The 22,545-nt window shown below is 34.4% G+C and overlaps 1 protein-coding gene across 1 annotated transcript; it reads left to right on the top strand.

Moving 5' to 3' along the window:
- The first annotated feature begins 800 nt into the window (after positions 1 to 800).
- Positions 801 to 1,776, top strand: LOC149206669 (uncharacterized). The gene has a single exon (XM_089393767.1). The coding sequence runs from the start codon at positions 821 to 823 to the stop codon at positions 1,640 to 1,642; it is 822 nt and encodes a 273-aa protein (XP_089249893.1). The 5' UTR covers positions 801 to 820; the 3' UTR covers positions 1,643 to 1,776.
- The last annotated feature ends 20,769 nt before the right edge of the window (positions 1,777 to 22,545 follow it).

Here is a 22,545-nt window from a genome sequence, read left to right as displayed (position 1 = left end):
AAAAATCAAATCGTTATATATATTCAATATTCAAAGGGTTTTTTTTTTATTTTTTACATTCTATATTAATTAGAGAAGTCTCAATCAAAATTTTAAAAGTTTTTATTTTTACATTCTATATTAATTATAAAAGTCTCAACTATAATTCCCTATACAAAGAGTAAACACATGCATGACGAACTTATTGAGGTTCTAGTTTTCTGTTTTTTTCTCTCTCGAGGTTAAGTTAATCTACCGAGGAAAGGAAGTCATATTCTCTTGGATCTTAATAATAAAATTAATGTACTTGTTATTAATTGATTATTGGGGAATATATTGTACCTGTTTTATTTCACTCGATTTATTTGGATAATCGTCATAGAAAGGGTTAACGAGTTTGCTATCGGATATTAAATGTTTATTTAGCTGTAATCTCGATAGCCATATAAAATAGATATTCGGGGTGTTTTCCAAACACTCCATCCCCACCTAAAAGCTATATGACTATCGAACTTACAGCTAAGCGAGCATTTAATGACCTATAACAGCCTCGTTAGCCCTAGCCGTCGGTCACCGCCTGAATTTTATTTCACTCGATTTATTCGGATAATTGTCACCACCTGAAGACAATACATTGTAGGCTGTAGCGCTTTATGTTATTTAGCACGAGATTTACTATTTCAACGTACAGAACACGGAAAGGACACTCTTCTGAACTGTGCTTCATCTTTCCTGTAAAGAGTGTGTCGCACCCGCGTTCAATTCCATACTTAAAACACCCAAATCCTCCACTGACACCATGCTGCAGCGTCCTACCTCCTTCATTTTCTGTGCAAAAGTCATGGATAATGAAACCGCTTTTGTTCCCGAGGCTATGCTCACTTCCTCAAAATACGCAGAAGCAACCACCATATCTGCAGCCACAGGTAAGGGCAGCGGGATCAAGAGCATTCCAAGGCAACAAGAGGCTGCCCCTTCGCCGCCCGAAGAGAGAACTTTGAATCTGCAAAGTCCACAGTACAGAGGCGTGCGTCGTCGTAATAAGGGGAAATGGGTGTCTGAAATTCGAGAACCGAAAAAGAAAAGCCGAATCTGGCTCGGCTCCTTCGAAACTTCAGAAATGGCCGCTCGAGCTTATGACGTCGCTGCATTTCACTTGAAGGGCAAGAAGCTCGCGTTGCTCAATTTCCCAGAGCTGATTGATCACCTTCCACGCCCCATTTCCTCGTCTCCGCGCGACATTCAGGCTGCTGCCGCAGCAGCAGCCGTTGCATTCCATTGCGGAAGTGCAGGAAACTATGGAAGATTGAACGAGGAGTATAAAGGAGCCAGGAGAAGCCCGAGAAAAGTTTCAGTATGCAATGAGAGTACAGCCACCTGTTCCTCAGATGAGCTGTCAGCAATAATTAGTTCAGACTTCCAGACAGCAAATGCTGAGGTACCACGGCAAACAGATGCGAGTAATTCCTCATCAGTACTTTGTAGAGCAACAAAAGGCATTGGCGAGTGGGAAGCGATGGACATGTTCGAATCCCTCAGTTTATATACAGATCTCGCAGAAGCTCTTATGCTTCCTCCCCCTCCTCTGTTCAGCAGTGAGGAAATAGATGTAGAGGAGCAGAAATTGGAGGAAGGATTTCTTTGGCCTGATTTAAATATGTAATCTTTCAATGGTAATGGTTACATGTTTAGCGTCCAGGCTTGCTGCTTAGTATGGGTCAGATGTGTAGGGGTTAAGCACAATGTAAGAAAATTATGTGTTAATATTTTTAAATAGACACATACAGTGGTGTAAAGTTAGAGGGTACATATATATTTTAAAATATCTTAAGTTACATGATATATATATATATCTCTTACCTTGCACAGCATTAAGTCAAAAAAGATGAATGCAGCAGTGATGAAGGTTGACTTAAAAAAAGCTTATGATTGCTTAGATTGGGGATACCTAAGAATGGTTCTATTTAAAATTGGCTTAAATCCAAATATGATTGAATGGATCATGGGGTGTGTGTCTTCAGTTCGCTATGCAATAATAATCAATGGAATCCCATCCAAGTTTTTCGTTGCTGGTAGAGGACTGAGACAAGGATGTGCATTGTCCCCTCTTCTTTTTATCTTGGTGATGGATGGATTAAGTTTAAAAATTAAAAACGTTGTGTCCATTGGAGATTTTGAAGCATTGAAAATCAATAGTCATGTCACAGTTTCCCATAGTTTTTTTGTTGATGATATTCTGTTGATGGGAATGATAAATAGGATTAAATGGCTTTGTCTTTCCCAAATCATAAAAAAGTTTGGGACAGCCACGGGACTGTTTCAAAATAAACAGAAGTCCATTATTCTATATGGCTCTTGTAACCAGGACGATATCACATATATTAAGAACTGCTTTGGAGTTAGTGCAGAAACCATAGACAAGGGCATGAAGTATTTGGGGTATCGACTAAAACCAGGAAGCTATAAAAACACAGATTGGATGTGGCTGGTGGAAAGATTTTATAAAAAGATTAAGGGATGGGAACACAGATGTTTATCTATGGGAGGACGTATCATCCTCACTCAGTCAGTTCTTACTTAGCTGGGGATTTATTGGGCACACCTGTTTTGCATTCCTCAAATGATCATTAACCTTCTGAATAGAGTAATGGCAAGCTATATATGGTCTGGAGCAAATGGGAATTGCAAATATCATCTAGTGAAGCTGGAAAAGATCACCAGACCCAAAATTTTGGGAGGTTGGGGTGTTCTAAATTTGAAGTTCTTTGGATGGGCTCTTATTTTAAAGTCTTTATGGAGAGGCATCAATAGTAAAGGCATATGGGGGAAGCTGATTCGATCTAAATACATGTTGAATAAGGAGTTTTCCTTTTGGTTAAGACAAGGAGCGATAGGGAAAAAAGGTGGCTCACAGATTTGGAACAGCTTTAGAAGGGTCAAGAACATACTATTTCAAAATATCTCATGGTTCTTTGGATCGGGCAACAAAATTTTGTTGGGAAAAGATTGCATTATTGGAGCAGGTGAGAGGCCACCAGGGATAGTGGAATTGATTCAGCATCTGAATAGAAGAGGCATTTTTGTTCTCAGTCAGTTGATCAGTGCTTGGAATGGCAGCATTCCAATTTGGCTTGACTCCTCCCAACTGAATCTTGCTGATCAATATAAACAGGATTGGCTACAGTTTATTAAAACTCTAAAGGAGGCAGGGATATGTTATGATAGAAAAGGGGATTGTATTGCATGGGCTGGAAAAAAGAAGAGTACAGGAGAAATAGAGGTGGCAGACTGTTATCTCAAAATATGCCAAGAAGGAAGTTCAGAGTTCAGAAAATTGTTGGTTTTATAGCTTCTGGAAAATTAATGTCCCAATAAAAATTATAATTTTCCTATGGCTAACGTGGAGAAACAAGAATCTCACATGGACAAACTTACAAAAGAAGAACCACCATGGTCCTGGGATATGCTATCTGTGCAGGCAAAATTCAGAGGATAATGATCACCTTTTTTTACACTGTCACAAATCTGTTAATATCTGGAAACATTTCACCAGTAAGCTACAGATTCCTTTTATTCAGTTTAACACAATAGAGGAGTGCCTAAAATGGTGGAGCAATCAGAGTAAATGCAGGAGGATGCTCACTTTGGTTATATTCTGGGAAATTTGGAAAAGTAGGAACCAACTAATTTTTGGTTCATTTAGAGAAGGGGAAAACATAATATATGATCTCATAGAGCAGTGGGTTGCAGCTGATCAGAATGTAGATAGCAAGGAAAAAGAAAAGAAAGAGAAGGGGAATTTTTAGATCAACAATTACCCAGTGGGTTTTTTTGACGGGGCAGCTCAAGGAGGAAGATGTGGGAGCGGTTTCTGTTTAAAGATGTCAGAAGAACAAGAGTTCCAAGTACATTGGTATATGGGAGAAGGAACAAGCATGAAGGAAGAAGCTATTGCTCTTTGGGGCTTATTATGGTTTATTAAGTTTTTGGATATCCCTTGAGTACAAATTTTTGGGGATTCCAAATGCTTAATAGATCATGTAATTGGAAAGAACAATATCCAACAGGTCTCCCTACAAGGTTGGATGAGATGGATAAAAAACATATGGAACTCCTTTCAAAAACCATCCATTCAACACATTAACAGGACACATAACAAAACAATGGATGATTTATCAAAGAAGGGACTAATAGCCACAGAAGAAGAAATGTATATCATGATCAAAATGGGAGAAGATGAGACAGAAGTAGAAAGTCTAAAGCTGCTAGGATAGGACACTGAGGACTATATAAAAAAGCGAGAACTCCAATACAGATATGTTAAAAAAAAACATGTTTCTTTTTGTTTTTGTTTAAAATTTTGTACAAATTTTGGTTCAGCTACTATAAAGAAAACACATGAGGAATGCCAACTGTATACTGAATTACAGAATATGTAAATGTCCTGTGACATATCTAGAGCCTAGCGTCTCTTTGATAATTCTGAGATATATTTGTAGTTATGGCAGAGAATCGTAGTTCCACAATTGTTGCAAATTGTAATCTATGGTGTTGTTGTATGTATGTAGAATATTTTCTACCCCAGGTAGTCATGTTGCGGATTCCATAGGGCTTATGAGGACGATTTGTCTTTCATAATTATGTATTGTTTTAACATAATATAAAACAGACGGTTTTTTCTTGCTATATATATATATATATATATATATCTCTTTTACCTAAAAATATTAGGGGAAAAATTAAGTGTTTTTAAAATTTGGAGACAAAAAATCACCCAAAGTAAATTGATTATTTTTTATCTATCATACTAGGTTGGAAAAAATTTAAAAATAAAATAATTAATAATTATAATTATCAGTAAAGCATTTTGACTTATTGGTCAAATAAGATAAAACTAAAAATAAAAATAAAAAACATAAAATTAACAATTATAATTGTAATTATAATTAATTAATAGTAAAACTAGCCTAGATCCTTCTTAACTATGGATGGATCAAATCTCTTGCACCTCTAGAGATTTGATAGAGATTTGGTCCCTCTCAACTCTTGATAGATCCAAAGTTAAGATGGATCTTGGCTAGTTTCAATCATGCATGGTCACACAAAATTTGTTGAACATCTAATTATTTTAAATATGTATAAGAGTAATATGGCCTTTTAACTATAATAGAGAGTTTTAATAACTTATGATAAAAAAAAAAATGATGAAATATAAATTTTGAATGCAAAGTGACAATGTAATAGTGCAGAATGGTAGAAAATGTGAATAATAAGAATGTAGGCAATTACAAATCGTGTTCATTGTGAAAAATATCAAACTATTCTCTTCTACTATTCTTATTGTCACACCTATTAGTTTTGCCATATTTTCATTTTGATTATATGAAAAGGGTGATTTAAATCATAGGTCATTCAAATCTTTAACTCGAGATATTGTAGTAAATACCATACATTGTCTCTCTTGCTCTCCAATATTAATAATAGCTTTCTCCAAAGTCAATCATTGTGACTTATGGAGTGTTAAATCCTAAGTTTCAATTGTAGTTTTTTTTTATTACCTCATTTGAATGCAAAGTGACTAACAATGATTTATGATGGAAAATGGAAATAATAAGAATGTAGTCAATTACAAATAGTTTATAGTTTCAAGAAGAAAACATTTTAGGTAAATGAGCATTTTATTTAAGATTAAAATTCAAGTATTTTATTTATGGTTGAATTACTGTACACACATATCAATACACATTGTTAATAATTTTTTTGTACTTACACTAAATCAATGCACATCATACATCATACATCTAGTTAATGTACATCATATGTCTAGGTAATGTAAATCTATCTCCCTCCCTCTCTCTTTCTCTCTCTTCCCTACCTCTCTCCCCCGATTCACTCTCTCTCTTCCCTTCCCTCTCTCTCACATCTCTCTATTTCTCTATCTGCCTCTCCTTCCTTCTCTTTGTCTCTCTCCTCTTTCCTCTCTCTCCCCTCATCATCTATATCTATATCTCCCTCCATCTCTCCCTCTTTGACTCTTTATCTCACCCCACAAACACACAACCTCTTTCTCCATATCCATCTATCCCTCCCTCCCTCTGTCTCTCTCTTCCTCCCTCTGTCCCCCCTCCTTATATATCTCTATCTCCATCCATTTCTCATTTTATGTTTCTCTATCTCACCGCAAACATACACCCTCTCTCTCCATATCTCTCTCTCTCTCTCTCTCTCTCTCTCTCTCTCTCTCTCTTTCACTCCCTCACTCTCTCCCCCCACCACATAGCTCATTTCATAATAAAAATATTTTATTTTAAATTAGTTTTATAACATTTTAAAAATTAAATCTAAAATAAAAAAGGTTATAGTTACTTTTGAGATATATCTAAACCCTCTATCCTCACTACTATTAAAAATATTATGTGGATATTCCATAGAGATTAAATTAAGGTTCTGTTTGTTAGGTTATGTGATTCTTGAGATTATTTTTAGTGCACCTAACCTCTGGCTTGAGTAGCCATGACCCAGGGGCATCTATGGCATCACAATCACCTATGAATCACACCTAGTCTGGGCCACACCAGTCCTTAGAATGGTTGGATTTTCATCCATAAAGTTTCAAACCAGTGACCTTTACACCACGGAGTGCCTTAACAAAACACCCTATCACTGTCTACTATATGCCCCATGGGAAATTAAATTAAGGTTTCAATAAAATAAAAATGAGAATACTTTTATATGCAAATGTGTGAAATTTATATAATATAAATAATATTATTAATAACCAACATAGATCCATCTTAACTATGGATCTACTAAGTGGTGAGAGGAATCAAATCTCTAAAGATGCAAACATTTCCTCAAGTTTTGCACTAAAAATGAAGTTTGCATCTTGAGAGATTTAATCCCTCTTAGTGCTTGGTAGATCTAGATTTAAGATGGATCTATGTTTCTCCAGGGTAATTTCCTTAAAGAGTTTAGATACAAACTAATTGAAGCAAAACTATCAAGAATACATTAAGTAGAAAGACATTTTATTAAGGGAAAAGGAAGTTATCTATATGAGGAAAATCATACTTACATTAGGCTATATGGATATGAATAAATTTATATACTTTTCTCCACATTTTTTTCTGATAGATATTTTGTTGTTGAAGTTTGTAGAAAGTATTACTCATAATCAAGTCTTTTTTATATAAAGAAAAAGAGGTAGTTCATTTCTTTACATTTCAACATTTTTGATGTGACCATAAAAAAATATTCTCATCTAACACAAGAGTTTGAAACACTTTATGCATTTAATTTAAAGGAGACTAAACCCTTGAGAGGTTTTGACCCTAAAGCGATATTTTATGAAGACTTGGAATCTATGAGATATGAAAACTTGTTGACAAAAGCTACAAAAGGAATTGGTGAACGCAAATACTCCTAAGAAAAATGAAAATTTGATACCCAATGATGAATTAGCCACTAAAATTAGTATAAATACTCAACAATGACAAATTAAAACAAGGGAAAGAAGTAAAAATGCAACTAATGTACAATCTTCTTCTTACCCCAAGGATGTAAAAGTTCCTCTTCTTCATAAAAGGAGGAGAGAATAATGACCAATGTGCTAGAGGAGACAATGTTGATGAACCTGCCCACATTGATCTTTGAAAATTGCATGTAGTGACACAATCTAGGAATAAGAAAAGTTCAAGTATAATGGTGTCACAACATTCTGAGGAGTTGATAAACATTACTGATATGGAAATTGACAATGTTGTTGTGCCTAATTGTGTGGCACTAGGAATTGCAGGAAGCTAGAAAATAGTAGAAGCGTTGGCTTAGGAGGACCGAACTATTTTTGAAGAACATTATTTGACAATGCATAATGCTCAATAAAATAAGGTAGAAAGAAAGCTACAGATAAAAAAGTTCAATGTCAAAAAATAAGAAAGAAAGTCAAACATGGAGCTCAAAAGATGCTTAAGGAATTGGACATACATGACTCCTTAAATTACATATGGCAACTAAATATGCTCTTACTCATTCTATCTCATAATTAGAGCAATAAAACAAAAGATTCAAAAGAAACATAAATGAATTAGAGTACACTTTAAGTATTGAACATCTATTTACGCCGCTATTAGCCATATTTTCTTCATATCAAACACCATAGAATACACCCAAAACACCAAGAAATATAAATAAAGCTACTAAATTACTCCAGGAGTAATGCTATATTTCATAGATAACATTACTATGTGGCTAAAAAATATTTTATAAGCTTGGGATGTTAGTTTGAATTTGAGGAATCTCTCATAATGGATTTTCTACTTTATAATTTTTTTACAAAAGGATTTAGAGCATGATCATTTTTTTTTAGAAAAATGATTTAAACACATTCATTTCACATATCTCAAGTTTGAGTGATTTCCAAATAAAACAATAAAGATTACCTTTAATTCAAAGAATAAAGTAGGTTAAAGTAGGATGGGTTACTAGAATACAAATTTTGCAAGACTCCATCATGAGTTGTAGAAGCATTAACGAAAAAAGAAGTAATGATTTCTTTAAAGCAATCAAAGTTGATGAATATCCTGAGAAACCCAAGTCAATAAGAGAATCTATTTAATACCTAAGGATTAGCTAGAGATGGAGTTGAGCATAATTAGAGCTTCATGGATTAATGAGTTTGATAGTTTCACTAATTTTCCTAATAAAGAGATTAAAGGGTGGTTGATTACTTTCATTAATGATAATAAAGACCAACAAAAATTGAACAATTAATCTCAAAATTTTAAAAAAATGAAGAATAAATATTCTCACTCAGGTTAGAGAAGGATATTAAGATTCCACCCAAGAAGGAGTATATTCAAAATTAGCTTAAAGTATTATTAAAAAAGGATGTTAATGCAGAATAACCATTAAATGTGGTTACATCAATACATATTTCCAATGATAAATAAAAATATAATAAGCATATTTCTCAATACAACAAGGTAGAAAGAAAGCTACAAATTTAAAAGGTCCATGTCAAAAATAAGAAAGAAAGTCAAAAATGGAGCTCAGAAGTAGATGTTCCAAGAATTTCACTTACATAATTCCTTAACTTACATATGGAAATTGGAGATGCTCTTACTCATTCTCTCTCATAGCTAGAGTTAGAAACATAAGATTCAAAAGAAACATAAGTGAATTAGATTACACTTTAAGTCTTGAACCTCTATTTACACCACTATTAGCCATATTTTCTCCATATCAAGCACCACAAAATACACCCAGAACACCAAATAATATAAATAATGTTATTAAATTACACAAGGAGTAACATTATACATCATAGAGAACATTACTAAGTGGCTAAATATTATTTTAGAAACTTGGGATGTTAGTTTGAATTTAAGGAATATCTCACAATGGATTTCCTACTTTATAAGTATCTACAAAAGGATTTAGAGCATGATCAATTTCTTTATGAAAATGATTTAAACACATTCATTTCACATATCTCATGTTTTAATGATTTCCAAAGAAATCAGCAAGGGTTTCCTTTAATTCAAAGAATAAAGAAGGTTAAAGCAGGATGGATCACCAGAATACAAATCTTGCAGGACTCTATCACCAATTGGAGAAGAATTAATGAAAAAAGAAGTAATGTTTTCTTTAAAGCAATCAAATTTGATGAAGATATTGAGGAATCCAAGTTTAAAATAGAATATATTTTAATACATGAGGATTAATTAGAGATGGAGTTGAGCATAATTAGAGCTTCATAGATTAGTGAGTTTGATAGTTTCATTGATTTTCCTAATGAATATATTAAAGGGTGGTTGATTATGTTTGTAAATGATAATAAATACCAACAACAATTGAACAATTATGCTTAAAATTTAAAGAAATTGAACAAGAAATATTCTCACTTAGGGTATAGAAAGATATTAAGAATCCGCCCATGAAGGAGTATATTCGAAATTAACTTAAAATATTTTTAAAAGGAAATTATTAATCTAGAATAAGCATTAAACATGGTTACATGCATACATATTACTAATGATAAATAAAGTGGTAATAACATAAAAGAGAAATTTGGCAGAAAAGGCCTCAAGCCATAATCTCTATTCTTACATTGTTGTATTTCATCTTTCAATGATAAAAATATATAATACAATTATGAAACCACCTCAATTGATCTCACCTTGACACCTCACAACGAGATAAGGTAGAATGAGAAAAAATAGGATCTAGCAACATACTTAAGATAAAAAAAATATATCTCAAGATGTGAAATACATAAAGGTGGTATACTAGGACTTTATGATTGTATATGAGAAAGAGGTTAAGATCCAACAAGGTAGGGAGGTCGATCTAGATCCAAACTTCTCAGAGGAGATGTCATCCAGGAGGTTTCTAGAATAGAATCTTCTCATATTCATATTAGACAGTGTCGCGGGTCAAGAGTTAAACATAGTACGATAACCTAGTAGTGTCGCAGATAAATATGGTTCCACCTGCGACACCCTTTAGGGTTTTTAGAGTTATTTTGATAAGATTATTATCTTCTTGAGTGAGTTTCTCTTCTAACTTCTTTAGGGATTGATGGAAATTATACTTCAGATGGTGAAGGATATGGGTACGACATCATTTGTTATAAGCACGAAAAAATAATGTGTAACAGAATGCCCCCTAAAGTATGAAGTTAGAAGAGGGGTGATGATTGAAGTACTTTATCATGCAAATGCATCGAAACAAGAGTCCAACTGGTCAAAAACCAACCAACAACAATAAAGTAATTATAGCACGATAATATCATATGATCATCTCTGAGGTAGGCATTCCCATACTTAGAAAACAAATGACTCAAACTATAGCTGAGGATATGCAAAGATCCATGTTAAATGAGGAAGGATACGACCACCAACATTCAATATGGATCCATGCCTAGATGACTCAATATGATCATAACCACTAGACATATATGATGGATCTAGGAAACAATCATAAATACTCAAATCACAACCTAGACATAACAAACATGGTTTAGGGTCTTCATTTCTATCAGGCGAGAGTACGGATCTAGCCATGTGAATCAATGTGTTGAGGTCAAACATGGTAGATACTTCCTCCTTACCGGTGAATGATGAAAACCATTAACAAATGCAAAAGGAACCACCAATAATGACAATGGCCCTTAAGGTACTCAAGTACATTTTATACAGTGTGAATAAATGATCAAAAGTCGAACACTCATAGAATAAATCGATGCAAGGTCAATGATGTAAACCTACTGTTGAAGGCAAGGAAGCCTGCCATTAAGGAATGAAAGCTCCAAGGTACTAAATGGTTTCTAAATCAACTTCCTAGATAATGTGTTGAAGTCGATAGGAAACGATTCATCTTAAGAGGGCCTTGATGTATCCCCCATAAATGACATGAAATATATATTAAAATTTGAAATGGAACAAAGTACATAGTGATTTAGGACTAACTCCGGGATGGTCGACATGATAGAAGGCTTTAAGGACTATAAAAACTAGCTAATTCAGATATGGTTGAAATGATATAAGGTTTAGGAACTGTAGAAAGGTTGATCTTCTCTTGAACATATTGATGACATGGAAATTGTGTTTCCAGTACTCACCCAAAAAGTAAATCACATACCAAATTATATCACTTTTCAAAGGTGTATGATCAATGAAAGACAAGTGGATTTCCCAACCTTGAAACACAGTGTGAAAGGGTGTCATGTTCAAGAGGGAATTCATGAATTCCATATAGACTAGTTATACATTCCCTTCCTAATCCAAAATGGATTCAGTTTTACCTCTGGATCAAAGTCTTCAAATGCAGATGAAAGAGGTATCAGAGTAGCGAAGTGTAACCGTTGGATCAGTCAGATCAACGAACGAGAGTGAGGGAGATAGACGACTAGGATTAAGTCATGCACAATAAAGTTAAGAAATGAAGAGATCAGATTAAATTATGTATTGAGCACGTGGGTGGTATTCGGAAAGTGGTAAACAGTTTCTCGTGTGCCCTAAAGGCTAGAAATGGTATTTCTAAAATTCATGCGATTAACCTTAGTGTGCGACATGTAGCACGAGAAAACCACTTTTCTCGCGCACTCTCAATATGATATCGGTTGTGCAAGAATCTGTGCAAGATTGTGTGATAGACGTTCGATTGCATGGGTCACATCGATGATGGAGATTGTCTGGGCTAGTTGGCAAGCGAACGACACGATAGCTATTGGATCACGCGGGATTAATCGACGGTGGAGATTGGCCAAGACAGTTGGCAAATGGGTGACGCGATAGCTGTTGGATCAGTATGATAAACTTGTATCTGGATCTTCGCCGGAAAAAGGCCAGACAGGTGGGGTCAACCCCACGACCACCTATCCTTTGATTTTATGTTATCACGTTATTCCTCATTCACCACATATTACAACTATATATGGGATATCAATACCATATCATGAAAAAGGGGAACCAATAGGCCAAAAGGTGGGACTTGATTAACCAAGCCACCAATCTTTTTAATAAACCATTGCAGGTGCCGAACCTGCCCTACCACCAACGCGCAGTCTAAGGTGGTTTTATGAAGGCATAAGGTGGTTTTTTCCAAACGGAGGGTGGTTTTGTAGGGACAAAGGTGGTTTTGGACCATTCTAGGGGGTTTGGAGGTCACAGTGGCCAAATATGGTCGAGTTTATACTTGTTTGACATGAAATCTCGAGCTGAACACAGTGGTGATGTCCATTTTCTTATTTGAGACTTTGTTTTGGATCTCATACCTGTAACAGAAATTTGAAGACAAAGTAAAGAGGTTAGCACTGGAAGAGAAAGGACCAGGAGACGTAGCCAGAAATTCTAGTGAACTCCTTTATTAAATTTGGTTGTGTTGATGTGTTTTCAAGTTGTCTATGTGTTTATGTTATTCGCAATCTTTTCTATCCATTGCACTAAGTAACATAAGAAATTTCACACATAGTATATAATACCTTTTTCATTAATGGATCAAGTGGTATCAGAGCATCAAGGTTTTTAAGGTTTGACAAGTTTGTGTGGAGAATCGAATGCTTACTAGGTTGAGGCTCAGACGAGGTGAAGGTGAACTTGTTGAGGCGAATCCAGAGATTGGAAGGGTCTTTTCACAAAGAAGGATGGCAGATGAAAATCCACTTGGGTCAGAATCTCAATTCTTGGATAGTTTCATGACTATACGTGCAATGGTGGAAGAGATGTATCACAAGTTTAAGAATAGCAAAGATGAAGGCACTTCATCACCTAAACATCAAGAAGATAAGGGAAAGGGAGGGATGCTTCCTCCACCATCTACTCCATCATCACCATCATCGTCATCATCCTCTTCTTCTCATAAATCTAGTCCTTCTAAGAAGAAGAAGAAGAAATCCTCTTTGATCAAATTAGATGTAAAATTTGATTTGCCAATTTATGATGGAGAACTTAACGCTGAAAAGCTTGATAATTGGATAAGACAAATTGAAGTGTATTGTAGGGTGCAGAAAGTTGTTTCAAAAAGAAAGAAGATCCAACTTGCTAGCCTTCGACTTGGAGGAATCACACTTGTATGGTGGGAAGGCAAGACATAAGCAAATCTCCAAAAGCAAGGTAAAATAATTTCAACTTGGAATGAATTTGTTTCTGCTATTAAAAAGTAATTTTATCCTTTGGCTTATATGCAACAAGCAATGATGAGTTGGAAAACACTACGTCAATTAAAAGGTCAAAGTGTTCAAAGTTATACTCAGGAATTCCGTAAGAGATATTTAACATTAGGCGTATCATTGGACTCACCAGAGAAATTTTTGAAATACATAGGTGGTCTTTAGTTATTTGAGACATACCATACTTATGTTTAATCCAACTAGCTTAGATGATGTATCGGTTCAAGCAACTCATCTAGAAGCTAGAGGTAAAAATGTAACCCAAGATGTTGGGAAATCATCCAAACCTATTGAAAGCAAGAATAAAGGCAAAAATAAACTTAAATGGAAGGAGAAGAAAACAAACACTATGAAGAAGGATAAAACTTCATGCACTCATTGTAAGAAAGAAGGACACGATGAGGCACATTGCTGGTCATTGCATCCAGAATTGAAGCCTAAGAAGTTTGGGAGTAAAGAGTGAAAGAATGCTGCTGCTATTTAAAAGGACTTGGGATCAGATTCGGGTCACGAGACAATGATTACAACTATAGGTATAAAAGGTAAAGATTCTAAAGCATCTACCAGTACTTCTTCGCATTTTGTTGATAATGATAATGATGAGAGGAAAAAAATGAGATATTTCATATTAGAGTCATTTCCAAGCATACTAAAATTGATACATTGTTTGGTAGTGGGTCACAAGTTAATTTGATTTCTGAAGCAATTGTAAAGAAATTGGGTCTAGAAACAAAACCTCATAAAAATCCATATCCATTAGGTTGGGTGTGTGATAAAACTAAGCTACAGGTTACAAAACAATGTAAACTTCGTTTTGTTATTGGGTCAAAGTTTGTAGATGACGTTGAGTTAGACATAGTCCCATTGGACATATGTGGAATTGTATTAGGAAGTCCATACTTATACGATAGAAATGCTATCTTCTATCGAACTGAAAATAAGTATCAACTCACTAAGGATGGAACTGAATATATTGTAAGGGCTCATAAACTCAAAGATAATTTTTCTCTCATAAATTCAGGACAAATGAAAAGAATTATAAATTCAAGTAAACAATTTTTACTTATGATTATAAAAGCAAAGGATATTGATAAATTCGATTAGGGGAAATTTTAAGAACCACCCTAAATTTATATGTATAATAAATGGGCAAATCCCCATGATACATAGGAGAAATGGGAGGCGATTTTATCACTAATATAATATGTATATGTATATATATATATATATATATATATATATATATATATATATATATATATATATGGCAAATCTCTCACCAGATTATATTATCTTGTAAAATCATGGCGAATCTTTCATTGAATTATAAAATCTTGTAAGATCTTGGAAAATCTTTCACTGAATAATAAAACATTGTGAAGTCTTGGCGAATGTTTTGTTAAAGTATGAAACCATATATGATAATAATAAAACATATTCATTAAATTGTAATATACTAACATACATGTTTGGAAAAAAGAAACATAATTTTCACTTCCTACAAACAATGTTGCAAGTTTTAGTGGCCATGTTTGTCATGGTAGGAGAGATTAATGTTTTCTCTATCACTTTTGTCAAGCTACCACTTTTGCCAAGCTATCAAATTTCTTTCTTATTCCATAGACTCCAACTGTGAGATAAAAAAGAAACACATCAAGTTTGTTTACCCCAACACGCCAACAAGTAGCAAGCCCCAACTATATAATATAATGAAGTAGTAGGTATCCCAAAGGCCTGAAGGGGATCTAATGGAAAGAAGTGACCGTTGTTAGAAGCCTTCCAATCAATATATAAATATATAAATGTAGATTTATTATTATTTTAATTGGAAATCTTCAATTAAATAATAAAATTTAATTACCTATGTCCCAATATAAATTTCTTATTAGCATAATTCACTACCTTCATACCATTTTTAACAACATTGTAACATGTGGATTAATTTCCTTTTTGGTGCACAATCTCTGCCTTTTAGGACAATATGGTGCAGTGACCCAACCCCTACAGATCATTATGACAAACTAAGAATAGCAGAGAAGATGAAAGGTTGTACAAACCAGCATATTTTTCAAACAACTAATCCAAGATCAGTGCCTTAACTTTTTCATGAAGATATCATATTGAGAATGTTTGAAAAATGGTGGGAAATCTGGGCAGCGACTATCTCTCTTCTGCGAGGGTGATGTGGAAAGAGTTAAGATTTCATTGTTTTGAATTTTTTTTTGTTAAATCAGAAAAACCAATATTAATGGAGATATCGGTATTTTTTACTAAATTTTGTGAAGTGACTAAATGTAGCTTTAACCATTCACCTTAAGATTTTTTTTACAATATAATTTCCTAAGTCTATTTAATATCTTCATTATCATAAAAACCAACCTATATCCATCTTAACTCCACATCTACCACTCTTAGAGGGATGAAATCTATTTATCCCTCCCAGCACTTGGTAGACCCGGAATTAAGATGGATCTAAGCTGATAGAATTCCCCTTTAAATAGTCTATGCTCACATGAATACCATGGTATTACCATGGGTCAATACCATGGGTTATCATAAAGCTATAGCTTAAAAACTACTATTAGTAATTTATAAAAATTAATAAAATTAATAATTGATTTTTTTTTGTTCTGTTTTGCTTTAACCAAGTTAAAATGTTTAAGTGACATTAAATTACAAGATCCATTTTTACTCTTGATCTACCAAGCCCCGAGAGGGATCAAATAATTTTTCACTCTATGTTAGTTTGCATATCACGATATTTGATCCAGAGTAAAGATGGATCTATGCTAGTTTAATTCCCCCATTTAAATAGGCTGCATTCCATATGAATACCATGTGTCAATACCATGTGCCATCTTTATTTTTGTTAATACTAATATTAGGGTTAATAATGTTTTTTTGCATGGTATTAATAATAATTTGGCCCATAGGCTTCACCTAAATATAACACATCTTTTAAGTGTTCGTAAATATAAGGTGGATTATGGAGTAAATATAAAAAATGTTTTATTTATTTACCATACCTCTGGTTTATTTATATTTTTATTAATTTACCATACCTTTTTTATAAATATGGTATTTGGCCCATAGGATTCAATTAAATAAAACCTCTTTTTTGAGCCTTCTTAAATAGAAAGAGGGTTATGGACTAAATATAGAAAGAGGTTTTATTTATTTACCATACTTCCACTTTATTTATATTTTTATTTATTTACACGCTTGCGTGTTCACAAATATAAGGTGACATATGGAGTAAATATAAAAAAAATGTTTTATTTATTTACCATACCTCCCGTTTATTTATATTTTTATTAATTTACTATACCTCTTTTATAAATATGGTATTTGGCCCATAGATTCACTTAAATGAAACCTCGTTTTTGAGCCTTTTTAAATAGAAAGAGGGTTATGGATTAAATATAAAAAGAGGTTTTATTTATTAACCATACCTCTAGTTTATTTGTATTTTTATTTATTTACCATACCTTTGGAGTAAGTATAATAAGAGCTTTTATTTATTTACCATACCTTCACTGTATTTATATTTTTATTTATAACTATCATAAATACATTTTCTTGAAAATGAGGGCGAATGGAAGATTGTAACTCCTAATTTCAAGGGCTAATTTTTTTTTTTTTTTTACCCTCTCCCTTAAAATGAGGTGGGCTGACCTCCATAACTAATTTTTTTATAAAATAAACTTGAGGTGATTTGTAACTATGTACTATGATACAAAATATTCGCCCAATAAAAATATAAAACCCCTTAATTTAACCCAAGAGCGAAAATTCGCCCCTAAAATTTTCCATGAATCCGATGCATTCCAAGGCTGTAATCCTAAATAGAAAGAAGATCTAGTTGAAGTTGTTTCCGATTATGATATTCTGTTTCAAGAGCCTAAAGGACTTCCACCGAAGCGAGCGATAGAACATGAGATTTATTTGCAGCAAGATTCTCCACTACCTAACACTGGAATGTACAGGTTATCAGCTCTAGAGAATGCAAAGATAAAGAAGCAAGTATAAGAGTTGCTCCATCAAGAGTTTATTTGACCAAGCACATCACCATGTGGATCACCTATTGTGTTAGTGCGAAAGAAAGACGGTTCATGGAGAATGTGCATTGGTTTTAGAGCATTAAATAAAATCACAATAAAGAATCGTTATCCTCTTCCTCGTATTGATGATTTGCTAGATCAGTTAAAAGATGCAGTTTACTTCTTTAAATTAGACTTGCGAAGCGGCTACCATCAAATCAGAGTTGCAGAATAGGATGTATGGAAGACTGCGTTCAAACCGAAGCAAGGACTCTATGAATGGATGGTTATTCCTTTTGGCTTAACTAACGCTCCAGATACATTCATGCGAGTCATGAATGATGTATTTATACCATTCGTTGATGATTTTGTAATAGTCTATTTAGATGATATTCTTGTTTTTAGTAGAAAATGGGATGAACATGTAAAGCATGTAAAGTAGATCTTAGATGTTTTGAAAAGAGAAAATATCTATGTAAAAGTGTCAAAATGTGAATTTGGCAGAACATCTTTGAATTATTTGGGTTATATTGTAGGGGCTGGTGAATTGAAGATAGATCCCTCTAAGGTCAAAGTCATTATAAACTGGCCCAAGCCCAATACTGCTACAGAAGTCAGAAGTTTCTTAGGGACAGCGCACTATTGGAGAAAGTTTATTGCTAACTTTTCTTTGATTGCAGCTCCTTTACATGCTTTGACAAGTGTGAAACAAGTGTTCTAGTGGGGAGGCAAACAACAAAAAACCTTCGACACATTGAAAGAAAATATCAGTACAGCACTAGTACTAGCACTACCAGATCTTCAACATCCATTTGAGATTGAGAAAGATGCAAGTGAATATGCCATGGGGGCAGTGTTGATGCAACATAGAAAGCCTATATGCTTTCATTTTGAGACATTCACATCAGTAGTAGTTAACTATCCTACATATGATAAGGAATTATATGCATTAGTTCAGAGTGTTAAAAAGTGGAAACATTACATAATGGGTAAAGAAACAATCATACACACAGATCATCAACCACTTCAATATTTACACACAAACTAAATTGCAACAATCACGACATTACAGGTGGATGGGTTTTCTACAACAATTTCATCTTGTTATCAGATATAAGAAGGGCATACATAATAAGGTTGCAGACATGTTATCAAGACCAATTATAAATGCATCCACAATACTTAAGCATAATTTAGTAATTCATGAAAGTTACATTGAACAATATGCTCAAGACACAGATTTTAAGGATTTATATGCAACTTTAAGTCATGGAAAGTAGGTAGAAGAATAGGATTATTTCATAAAGGACAAACTCTTATTTGGGAACGTTATGCATTCCACAAACTGAAAGAGTTAATATAATTTGAGAAGCACATACTTCTCTCACATCAGGTCATTTTGGTGTAAGTAAAACAGTTGCACAATTACAAAGATTCTGCTATTGGCCATGAATGAATGAGACAATTTCTATATATATTAAAGGATGTACTATGTGTGCTACAAGCAAGCCAAGTAATAGAAAATTAGGCTTGTATACTCCACTTCTAATTCCTTCTCGTCCTTGGGAAAGTGTTTCCATGGATTTGGTTGGGGGATTGCCAAAGTCTAGAAATAATCATGATTATTTGTATGTAGTTGTGGATAGGTTCAATAAGATGTGTATTTTGACACCATGTAATAAACAGGTCACAACTGAACAAACTGCAAAGTTGTTCTTTCAAAATGTATGGGTTCATTTTGGGTTACCCACTTCTATTGTATCTGATCGAGATTCTCGATTTGTCGGGAAATTTTGGTCAAGTCTATGGGAGTTAATGGACAAAAATTTAAAGAAGAGCACGACATTTCATCCACAAACAGATGGTCAGATAGAAGTGGTCAACAGGACAGTGATACAGTTGCTTCGAGGATATTGCAGCAAACATCCCAAACTTTGGGATGAGCATTTATGTTATGTGCAACATGCTTACAACCATGCAAAACATTCTTCTACTCAGAGATCTCCTTTTGAGACTTGTTTTGGTTTTATACCAAAGTCTCCCTTGGATTTTGTCTTTGGTAAAGACATAGCAGTTGATGGACATAGTGATGTGGACAAAGCAACCAAGTTCATTGAACAAATCCAGGAAATTCACCAGGTAGTATAGGAACAGCTGGAAAGAAGCCAAGCAAAGTATAAGGCACGACATGACAAGCATTGAGTTGAGCATAGTTTTCAAGTTGGTGATCAAGTCTGGTTGTATATCAACAAATAAAGACTGCAAGGGGAAGGTAAAAAGTTGAAACCAATTAGATATGGTCCTTTCAAAATACTTGACAAAATTGGTGAAAATGCTTTCCACCTAGATCTACCAGCTTATATGCAAATCTATTTCGTCGTAAATGTTGAAAACTTGCGATTGTATGAGCCTTCATTGATTGAAGATCCCGAAGAGCAAGGTCAACTACCTTCCATTGAAGATCTTTTGCCCGAGTATCTCAATGAGCTATAGGAGGACACAGTTCTTGACAGAAGGATAAGGACTTCACAATGGGGAAATGTTGAGTATCTTTGAGTTAGACTCAAAGGTACAAATCCGAGTAAAGCATAGTGGATAGAGATTGGAAAAGTTAGGGAACTTTACCCTCACTTACTCGATAGCTAAAACTAAGTTTTGGTGGACCAAAAGCTTCCAGTGGGGAGGAGTGATCCAAAATGGATTTAGTTTTACCTCCAAATCAAAGTCTTCAAATGCAGATGAAAGAGGTATTAGAGCAGCGAAGCGTAGTCGTTGGATTAGTCAGATCAACGAATGAGAATGAGGGAGATAGATGGCTAGGATTAAGTTGCGCACAATAAAGTTAAGAAATGAAGAGATCAGATTAAATTCTGTAATGAGCACGTGGGTAGTATTTGGAAAGTGGTAAATGGTTTCTTTCATGCCCTAAAGGCTGGAAACGATATTTCTAAATTTCACGTGATTAACCTTAGCGTGTGACACGTAGCACGAGAAAACCACTTTTCTCGTGCGCTCTCAATCTGATATCGGTCATGCAAGAATCTGCACGAGATTGCATGATAATAATTCGATTGGATGGGTCACATCGACGGTGGAGATCGTCCGGGCTAGTTTGTGAGCGGACGACGCGATAACGTTGGATCATGGGGGATTGATCGACGATGGAGATCGGCCAATATAGTTGGCGAACAGGTGATGCGATAGTTGTTGGATCGGTATGATAAACTTGTATCGGGATCTCCGCTGAAAAAAGGTCGGACGGTCAGGGTCAACCCCACAACTGTCGATACTTTGATTTTATGTTATCACGTTATTCCTCATTCATCACATATTACAACTATATATGGGATATCAATACCATATCACGAAAAAGGGGAACCAATAGGCCAAAAGGTGGGACTTGATTAACCAAGCCACCAAGATTTTTAATAAACCATTGTAGGTGTCGAACCCGTCCTATCACCAACGTGCAATCTGAGGTGGTTTTATGCTGGAAAAAGGTTGTTTTTGCCAAACAGAGGGTGGTTTTGCAGGGACAGAGGTGGTTTTCGACCATTCCAGGGGGTCTGGAGGTCACAGTGGCCAAAAATGGTTGAATTTATACTCGTTTGACTCGAAATCTCAAGCTGAGCGTAGTGATGATGTCCAGTTTCTTATTTGAGACTCTGTTTTGGATCTCATACCTGTAACAACAATTTGAAGACAATAAAGAGGTCAACATTGGAAGTGAAAGGACCAAGGGACGTAGCCAGAAATTTTGGTGAACTCCTTTATTAAATTTGGCTGTGTTGATGTGTTTGAATTTGTTTTCAACTTGTTTATGTGTTTATGTTATTCACAATCTTTTCAAACCGTTTCACTAAGTAACATAATCAGTTTCACACATAGTCTATAATACCTTTTCATTAATGGATCACTTCCCAAATTTCCCCCACCATTTCTTGTGAACACCTCTTTATTTTTACGTGAGCTTGAGAATGATAATATTCTCAAAATTATAAGCTCATCCTTCGGATAAGTCCTTTAGATGAGTCCTTCGAAGTGTTTTTAACAAATACTAGGAAGGAGTGGTTCGGTCCCAATTTACAAATGGGTCCTTTGATGTTTAAGTTTTATGAGTCTAATGAAGGCATCAATCAATGTCTTTTCATGTTTAGAGAGTTTGAAAAGAAATAAAAGGAAACTCTAAGATGACCTTTTTTGTTAGATTTAACGTCTAAAAAAAGGATAAAAGACAACTTGTTCAATTCTTTCAATCTAAAGTTTTAACGAGCACTTAGAAAGTGAGTCTAAAAAGAACATAAAGGAGACTCCAAGGTTGTTAATTTTCATCAATTTAGTCTCCAAAGGCCGAAAAATGATAAAATAATACAAAGGAGAACTCTTCTATCCATGATTGACTAGAGCATTCATTTCTCATAAATAGTCTTACTCGATCATAAAAAGGGTTAAAATTATACCAAATAGAGACACTTTCAAATCCTTTAACGAGTGTGAAAAGAAATAAGCTCACTCGTCCATCTTTCCATGTTTAGTGAGTTTGAAAAGATCTTAAAGGGAAATCTTCAAAGTTCCTTTTTCATATAGTTTTTATAAGCCCTAAAAAGTGTTAAAAGTACACTTGGTAACTTATTATCATGTATTTACAACCATGAGAAGGAACAAAGGCTAAGCTTGAGATAGGTTTCATTTTTACACAAGCTTGAAACAAAGAAAAAATTATGCTTGATATAGGTTTAGTGCCCCCAACATAATGATTGAGGCTAGTGGATTAATTCCAGCATGGTAACCATAGGCACATTCCCCTAAGAGTCTATCGTGGGAGATCTATTTCATTTTTTAACGAGATTGACATAG

Source organism: Pinus tabuliformis, chromosome 1_2 (genome assembly GCF_031772625.1).
Source record: "Pinus tabuliformis cultivar Carrire ecotype Pingquan chromosome 1_2, CPIR1, whole genome shotgun sequence".
Classification (NCBI taxonomy): Eukaryota; Viridiplantae; Streptophyta; class Pinopsida; order Pinales; family Pinaceae; genus Pinus; species Pinus tabuliformis.
Note: the sequence above shows the minus strand (reverse complement) of the source record. Positions and strands in the feature narration are given on the sequence as shown.